At 55.9% G+C, this 7,869-nt stretch overlaps 1 protein-coding gene across 2 annotated transcripts; it reads left to right on the top strand.

Annotated features, from left to right (window-relative positions):
• The first annotated feature begins 460 nt into the window (after window positions 1–460).
• Window positions 461–7,589, top strand: LOC138418919 (cell adhesion molecule CEACAM7-like). Of its 2 annotated transcripts, XM_069550917.1 has the most exons (9): window positions 543–724; window positions 1,612–1,971; window positions 3,205–3,483; window positions 4,586–4,697; window positions 5,849–5,913; window positions 6,231–6,262; window positions 6,375–6,475; window positions 6,879–6,920; window positions 7,167–7,589. In XM_069550917.1, exons 1-9 carry the CDS (start codon window positions 661–663, stop codon window positions 7,279–7,281), a joined length of 1,170 nt encoding a protein of 389 aa, XP_069407018.1. In that variant the 5' UTR covers window positions 543–660; the 3' UTR covers window positions 7,282–7,589. The 2 variants fall into 2 exon arrangements, with proteins under 2 accessions (XP_069407020.1, XP_069407018.1); XM_069550919.1 differs by lacking the exon at window positions 6,375–6,475 and having other exon boundaries at window positions 461–724.
• The last annotated feature ends 280 nt before the right edge of the window (window positions 7,590–7,869 follow it).

The raw sequence follows: 7,869 nt of genomic DNA, 5'->3' as shown, positions 1-7,869 counted from the left end.
GCATTTCTAAGGTGTCACCTGGGGGTTGGCAGTCTTCAAGAAGCTCCACAGGTGATTCCCACGCACCGTGGGGAGGATGTCCCTGTGACAAGCGTTCCTGAAGCACCCCCCACCCTCAGGCTCCTCCTCTGAAGGGAAAAGCCAGAGGGGATGAGGGAGGGCTGTAGGGGAGGCTGAGGGTGCATCTGATCCAGAGCAGTGGGGACCCCGACCCGGACACCCCAAGGTTGTGCTTTTCCAGACAAGGGTGTGTGTGTGCATGTGTGTGTATCGAGGTGTCTGTGTGTAGCTGAGATGTAGGTACGTGTGTGTAGGTGTGTGTGTGTGTCTGTGTGTGTGTCTGTGTGTGTGTGTAGGTGGAGAATCACTGCTCTAGAAGGCATAGGACTCAGCAGAGTTCAGGGAATAGAAATACAGACAGAGGGGGAAGTGGGAGGGGCCACGAGGGAGGGAAGGAGGAGAGGAGGGGGTGGGGCCTGGACAGAGACTCCGCCCCATGGGGCTGGGCCACGTGACCCAGCGAAGTGCTCCTGCCCATGGGCAGGCCCAGCACACAGAGGGAAGGACAGCAGAGCTTCTGCAAGGACTGCAGGGTTTGTGAGCGTCTCTGGAGAGGAAGTTCTCCTCACAGAGAGAGGGACACAGCAGACAGCAGGCACCATGGAGCCCCCGTCAGGCCCTGCAAGCAGGCGGCATGTCCCCTGGAGCAGGCTCCTGCTGGCAGGTGAGAGGGGACAGTGTTCAGGGAGGGGGCAGAGACTGGAGAACGAGAGCCTGGCTGGTCCCTGGGGGGGGAGACGGGGCTATGAGAGGGGACAGGGGGCTTCTTTTCGGACCTGAGGGCACAGGACAGCGGACAGGGGAGGGAGGGGGCTCAGCCACAGAGGACTCTGCTTGAGCTAGAGCTGGCGAGGGGCGGGAGGACTCAACTGCTGTAGGTTTTACGAGTTATAATTCACTGACCAGTTTGTTGATAACTGATGACAATAATAACAATTTATTATCTCACTACAGAAAAAGACATAACCAGCATAGTAAACACTGTCCTTACCCGGCACCCTTAGAAACAGACAATTAAAACCAGCTGTGGAATTCCTGGGAACTCTCCTTCCTTCATCCCCAGGTACTAATGTCTGGAGCCTGGTCCAGGCCCTGCGTTTCAAGCAGGATCAGACAAGCCCCTGCCCTCACAGAGCCCGCGCTGTGTGGGGAGGAAGACAGACAAGCAGAGAGGTGGAGAGTGTGCTGGCGGGTGCTACAGGCGTCACGCGGGAACCGGAGCGGGGAAGGGTCGGCAGTGAGCACGGAGGGTCTTTACAGCAGCTGTTCGTTGTGGGAGGCATCTCCCAACAGGCCCTGAGTGTGAGCAGGCGTGTGAGGGCAGCAAGGGGGTGAGCCAGGAACAGCTGGGGAAGCAGAGGAAAAAACGAGCCCAGAGGGGCTGAAGTGACGGGAGTCATGCTGCTGACCCAAAACCACTCACACACATACATGCAGACACACCCACACTAAGGCTGAGGGATGAAGAGACCAGCTCAGGACCCAGGGCACCATTTTCCCATCCCCCACGCAGGTCACAGTATTAACTGATATCTCTCTCTTCCCTCCTAGTCTCACTGTTAACTTTCTGGACCCCGCCCACCACTGCCCAGCTCACTGTTGAAGCGGTGCCCCTGCTTGCTGCAGAAGGGTCGGATGTTTTTCTGGTTGCCCACAACGTGACAAAGAATCCTCTAGGCTATGCCTGGCACAGAGGAGAAAGGGGAGACAACACCCAGCTAATTGCATCATATAGGGTAGACAATGATGCAACTATCTATGGGCCTGTGTACAGCGGACGGGAGACACTTTACCCCAACGGAACCCTGCTGATCCAGAACGTCGCCCAGAAAGACACAGGATCCTACACCCTGCTCGTTACAAAGAATGATTTACAGACAGAAATATGGGCTGGACACCTTCACGTGCACCGTGAGTACTTCCTCTCTGACCTCGGGGTGTTTGGCAGGCGGGGGCAAGGGTGGAGGGTGGTGGTTGAATTCTGTTCACACAGGACTGACAGCCCAGGAAGGTGCCTCCATCCCCCTCTGCATTATGTCCCAGGTCGGTGTTTGAACATTCAGTGCAGGACACACGCTGTGGAGACAAACTCCAAAGGGTCAGAAATGCTTCCAGGAAGACAGGCCCTGCAGACACTGTGCAGAGAGAAGGACGGGCTGATGGAGGGACTCAGCAGAGGGACAGCACTCTCAGTCCAGCCCCCTGGCCCCTCCCCGTGACCAGGACCCTGAGGAAGACCCTGCAGGACTCAGGGAAGACCCTGGCCTGAGGGCCCCAAGGATCCTCACAGAGAAGCTCAGCCCCAGGAAGCCCCTCCCAGACCCTGTCCCAGGGTTCCTGCCTCCAGTGACACCGGGAAGCCTGTGCCAAATCCCTAGGCTCCCAAGCTGGTCACCAGCCAGGGCTCAGCCCCGAGAGCCCCATCCGCGCAGGGGCACAGCCTGGTCCTACTCCTGAGACTCGGCATGCAGAGCACACAGGTACAAGGTCCCCAGGAATCAACCAATGCCCTGCGGGACTTGGAGACGCCAGAGAAATCTCAGCACCCCCAGAGAGGAACAGAGGAAGGAAGACACTCCTGGCAGCTCCTCGACCCCAGGGTGCCACCCAGGGAGCTCTCTCCCGAGGCTGGTTGATGAAACCAGGATAGACGCCAGGTGGTCTCTGAATCCCACCCAGGTCTGTCCACCACTAAACGCTGCTGCACAGTCGACCCGCGAGGAAGCCTGTGCTTGTCCCAGACATAGAGCAGGTGGCCTCACACTCTCTGGGCTCAGGTCCCCATGGATTCATGTTGCCATACACAAGCATGCCTTATTCTGTAACGACTCTGTCTGGCTGAGAGGCGAAGGATGCCAGTTTTGTTTGAAGGTGTTTCTAGAGGAGACAAAGGTATAAAGAAAGGGAAAGTGTTAGTCGCTCAATCACGTCCCACTCTTTGCTACCCCATGTGCCATAGCCCAGCAAGTTCCGCTGTCCTTGGAACTCTCCAGGCAAGAATGCTGACTGGGTAGCAATTCCCATCTCCAGGGGATCTTCCCAACCAAGGGAATGAGCCCAGGGCTCCTGCACTGGCAGGCAGATTCTTTACTGTCTGAGCCACCAGGGAGGCTCAGGGCAATGTTCTCTCTGTTATCTGCACAGCGGTGCTACCCACACCCGTCATCACCAGCAACAACTCCAACCCCAGGGAGCACGAGGACACTGTGGTGTTAACATGTGGAGCTGAGACCCAGAACACCTCCTACATGTGGTGGATCAACAGTCAGAGCCTCCCCAAGAGCACCAGGCTGGAACTGTCCGAGGACAAGAGGACTCTCACAGTAGTCGCCGTGACAAGGAATGACACAGGACCCTATGTGTGTGAAGCCCGGAACCCAGTGAGTGTCAGCCGCAGTGACCCATTCACCCTGGATGTCCTCTGTGAGTAACCTCTGTTCCTAGGTGACGTGAGCTGCCCACCCAAATGCACGTTGCCAGAGGCCAATCCACACCCATCCCTCTCAGGTCCGAGTACATGGGCCATCACCCCTGGACACCCAGACTGGCCATGACTTCCTGTCCCAGGCAAGTCCAGGCAGGTCCACCTTGAATGAAGCCAGGGAGGGGATGGGCTGCTCTGTGTTGGTGGCTGAGGATCACCAGAATATGATGGGAGAAACGAATTAACGTCAGACTCACAATGAGTGAGCATGAAGGGTAATGATTGCAAATTTTTCAGACAAGCGTGTGAACAGCTCAGAAGGACCCAGGGCCCCCAGTACAGACCCGGAACTTCCCTTTCCTCTGATTGCACCACGTGTGGCTTTCTGCTCTTTGCTCCAAATGGTCCGGACACCCCACCACGTCCCCCACAGACTATGGACTCCAGTGGTGATGCTGTCCCAGACAAGCAACAGTGTCAGGACGGAGGATGCAGGGTCCCATCAGTGTAGGGTCTCCTCCCAGTCAGAGTCTGCAGATGAGACCCCACCTCCCCAGCTGAGCACTAGAGTGACCGTCAACACCTTTACAGCTTCCCTTGTAACTTCACTGGAAGTGGGTGCGTAATGAATGCAAGTAACGAGGACGTGGGTAGTCTCCTTTTGGAGCCTGTAGAACAATGCTTAATTAATTATGCAAAACAGCGAATTTTGTCATAGTTTGGTTATTGTTTGTGAGAACTGTTTGATTGTAGGTGTAGCTAAGAGCCGGCAATTGTGCCGGAAACAAAAAATCACAGGGAGGGGGCATAATGTGACAATAAAAGAGTCCTTCAGAGGAAAATGAACAGGACATGGAAATGGCTATAGTGAGAGAATGGAGAGTTAGAGCAAGTCCAGGGTTTCAAATCTGATTAAGAGGGAAATGATGCAACCACGTGTGGTGGAGGTGTCAGGAGGACACCGTGGTGACAAAGCAGACCGCCACACGGGGCTAAGAGCATTTCCTCCTCCTAACCAGGCCCTCCCGGAAGACTCCTCTGGGTGTTACCTCCAGGGAACTCAGACCCCATTTCCCTTCTCTCTTTCTCTTCTGCTTTCAGGGCAAGAAAACAGCCGAGCCCTCGGTGTGGGAGCCATTACTGGCATCGTGATTGGGGTCCTGCTTGTGCTGACGCCGCTGGCTGTCCTGGGGTATTTCATTTTCCTTCACAGGTACAGTGGCATTCCCAGATGCTGCTCCTGCCCCAGGTTGACGCTAGTCCTCGAGGAAGGACACCCCATCCTCCAATTTCCGGCCTGGATCTCCAGGACCTCCCCACTTCCCCACAGATATTCTCTCTCGTCCCTCAGTTCCTGCCTCACCTGGTATTGACCTGGGGGAGATTCCTTAACACCGTCCTCATTTATTTTGTTAATTAGTCACGAAGTTGTGTCCATCTCTTTTGCCACTCCATGGACTCCTGTGTCCATGGAATTTCCCGGCAGGAATACTGGAGTGGGTTGACATTTCCTTCCTCAGGGATCTTCCTCGCCTAGGGATCGAACCCGTGTCTCCTGCACTGGCAAGCGGATTCTTTATCTCTGAGCCACCAGGGAAGCCTTATTTATCAGTTAACAGAATTAAGACCCCTCCATGTCCTAGTTCCCTATATGTAGGCTGGCAGGTAGTAAGTACTCAGAAAAAGATATCTCTTCCTGTATATTTAAATCCAGCTACTCTATGAGGGGCAGTCATGGGGCCAGGATCTGAGGGACATCCTGACCAAGGACACACTTGGCTAGAGAGTGGAAGTCTGGACAGGCCAGGTAGGGTCAAATGCCCCCAGCTGGCAGATGCGTTAACAACAGCCCCGGATCATGAGACAGAACATCCTGCCGGGTCAGCGGGTGGTGGGATGTCTTTACACTTCAGGTCCAGGTGATGGAGACAGAGGACAAGGCCGCTGTCACATTTCAGCAGCTGCTGGGTGAGGGCAGGGGGCCACAGCAGCGACACTGCCCTCAGTGAGACCCCAGAGTCGCTGGCTTCCCTTTCCTCCCCACGCACTGGCCCTGCTCTCTCCATAAACATGATGTGTCCACTCAGACAAAGCCTTGTGTGGATGGATGCCTTTCCCAGAGCCCTGGTCCCTTCAGTGGCCACTTTCTTCTGAACCCTATTAGCCTATGGTCCTGTCCCTCTAGACTCGGGGCAGATATGGCTGCTTAAGGACTTTCCTCAGCTTCCTTGTTGGGCCCTCCCCTCTAAGCGGCCTTGGTGGAGAAAGAAGGTGTCTAGCCCCTGCTTGGACGTGAGGATCCTCCTGTCCCTTGTTCTGACACCAAAGCCTTGACCTCCCTCTACCCTCCTCACAAATATGCAGGTTTTTCTTCCCTAACCCCGGCTGCCTGAACAACAGAGGGAAGTGGCCCCCAGCGTCCACCTCAGGTGAGTGTCTGTTCAGCCCAACACAACGGGGTGCCCCGGGCAGGCCCTGCCCTGTCTGTTCCTGCCTGCCTCCCCCAGGGTCTCTGGCCCTTTCTCTGGGGCTTCAGCACAGGGGCCCTGACTGGCTAGTCTGCTTGTCCTGTGGCTTATAATCCTGGGAGGCTCCCTCGCCCTCACTGGGGTCAGAAATTGCCAGTGTCTCTCCCTTGGTGGGGCTCTTTCTCCCATGGTTCTCCAGAAGGTGGACTCTCAGCCTCTCCTGAGAGAATGGGCTAAGCTTCCTCACATGCTCGGTGGTAACTCCTGTCTCCTCCCAGGATGTGGTCCCTCTGGCAGCTCTGTCTCCCAGGTGAGTACATCCCTTCTTGCCTCTTCTCCCCAGTGTCCCCGCTTCACAGGCTCAGGGCAGGGGGACTGTCCAACCCTGATGCACTGTGCTGACCCCTTTCACTCGAGGGTAGTTGAAAGTCGCTCAGTCGTGTCCAGCCTTTGTGACCCCATGGACTGTAGACCGCCAGGCTCCTCTGTCCATGGATTTCTCCAGGGAAGAATTCTGGAATGGGTAACCATTGCCTTCTCCAGGGGATCTCCCTGACCCAGGGATCGAGCCTGGGTCTCCCGAATTGCAGGCAGATTCTTTGTCTTCTGAACCACCAGGGAAGCTCGTAAGAGTAGTTAGGACATGGCTAGTCCCACCAAGCTGGGAGCTGGATGCACTTCAGGGATGTGACCACCCACCACCTTATCCTGGGGCTGCCCTGGTTCCCTGACTTGACCTCAGGAGAACCTTGGAGTTGAGCCAGGAGGAGAGTGGGCACTGGATCATCAGTCAGGGGAGCCAGGCTAACCAGGGTGGGAAACAGAGCCAGACAGGATTTGGGGTGGGGGCGGCAGGCTTGGAGATGGTTGCTCGGAGAAAAGACTCTCCTTCCCTCTCTTCTGATGCCCACCTCCTCCATGCCCAGGCCTCCCGACCTGACGCCAGGCCTCCAGCTCCCATCTACCAGGTGAGTGTGGGGATCTAGGTTCTGGTCCCATATGCCCAAGGGGCAGAGGAAATGCCCCGCTGCACAGCTGGCTGTGTTTGAAGGTCCAAGAAATAGCAGGAAAGATGGAAAGGGGATGAAGGGGAGGTGGGTCTGGACCAAAAACCTCTGACACAAACAGACCCTGGGTGACCCGGGGCTGGAAAGTCCCTGGGAAGTCATCTGAGAAGGTTACATGAGCTTGGAGGCATCGGTTTTCTTTTGCAGGAATTACTACACCCGAACACAGATGTTTATTGTCATATCAGCCACAAAGCAGATGTGGGTCCTTAGTTCCTCCAGACTCGTCTCCTTAACAGACTGTGGGAAAGAGCTTACCTGAGACCCAAGACCTGAGTGAGGTCAAGAGGAAGAGCCTGAGGCAGAGAACCAGCTCTGAGACCTGAGGCTATTCAGGAGCCTGGGCCCAGGCTCAGGGTCCTCCTGGATTCCTGGAGACCCTGACAGGCTGCCCTGAACCCTAGATGGACCAGAACTCAGGCTGTGATTCCCACAGTGGGGAGAGGTTTCAACAGGGCAAGTGACTGGGCCCGTGACCCACTGCGGACCACCAGAGAGATCTGAATAAAGAGCACTTTCCTTCCGGCTGGAAAATGTACTGCCCTTGCGTCCTGTCCAGCAAGAAATTCACCTGAATCTCTGCTCTGGTCTCTCCATGGTTCCTCAGGGAAAGTATCAGCTCTAGTTACCAGACCTCCCCATCTATTTCCTGGAGGAAAGGAAGGAGAAGAAGGTGAGAATGGAGGGAGGGGGCATGCTAACAGGAAAGGAGGGTCACCAGACCCTTCGCAGGCACGTGGGCACTCTGCAGTCCTCACACTGCCCTGGGTTCCCAGGCACCTCCCAGTGCCTGCTCACCTGGCATGGGGTCTCTGGAGCACAGAATGTGGGACCATCTGAGACTCACTAG

Source organism: Ovis canadensis, chromosome 14 (assembly GCF_042477335.2).
Source record: "Ovis canadensis isolate MfBH-ARS-UI-01 breed Bighorn chromosome 14, ARS-UI_OviCan_v2, whole genome shotgun sequence".
Lineage (NCBI taxonomy): Eukaryota > Metazoa > Chordata > Mammalia > Artiodactyla > Bovidae > Ovis > Ovis canadensis.
This window is presented reverse-complemented; position numbering and strand designations above follow the sequence as displayed.

What these genes read in the sequence shown, in the direction of transcription:
- LOC138418919 (XM_069550917.1), top strand. Translation starts at nt 661, where the DNA reads ATGGAGCCCCCGTCAGGCCCTGCAAGCAGGCGGCATGTCCCCTGGAGC. An exon ending in AGGGAAGAATTCTGGAATGG is followed by an intron (nt 6,476 to 6,878) that starts GTAACCATTGCC and finishes CTCCATGCCCAG; the next exon opens with GCCTCCCGACCTGACGCCAG. An exon ending in CTCCAGCTCCCATCTACCAG is followed by an intron (nt 6,921 to 7,166) that starts GTGAGTGTGGGG and finishes TTTCTTTTGCAG; the next exon opens with GAATTACTACACCCGAACAC.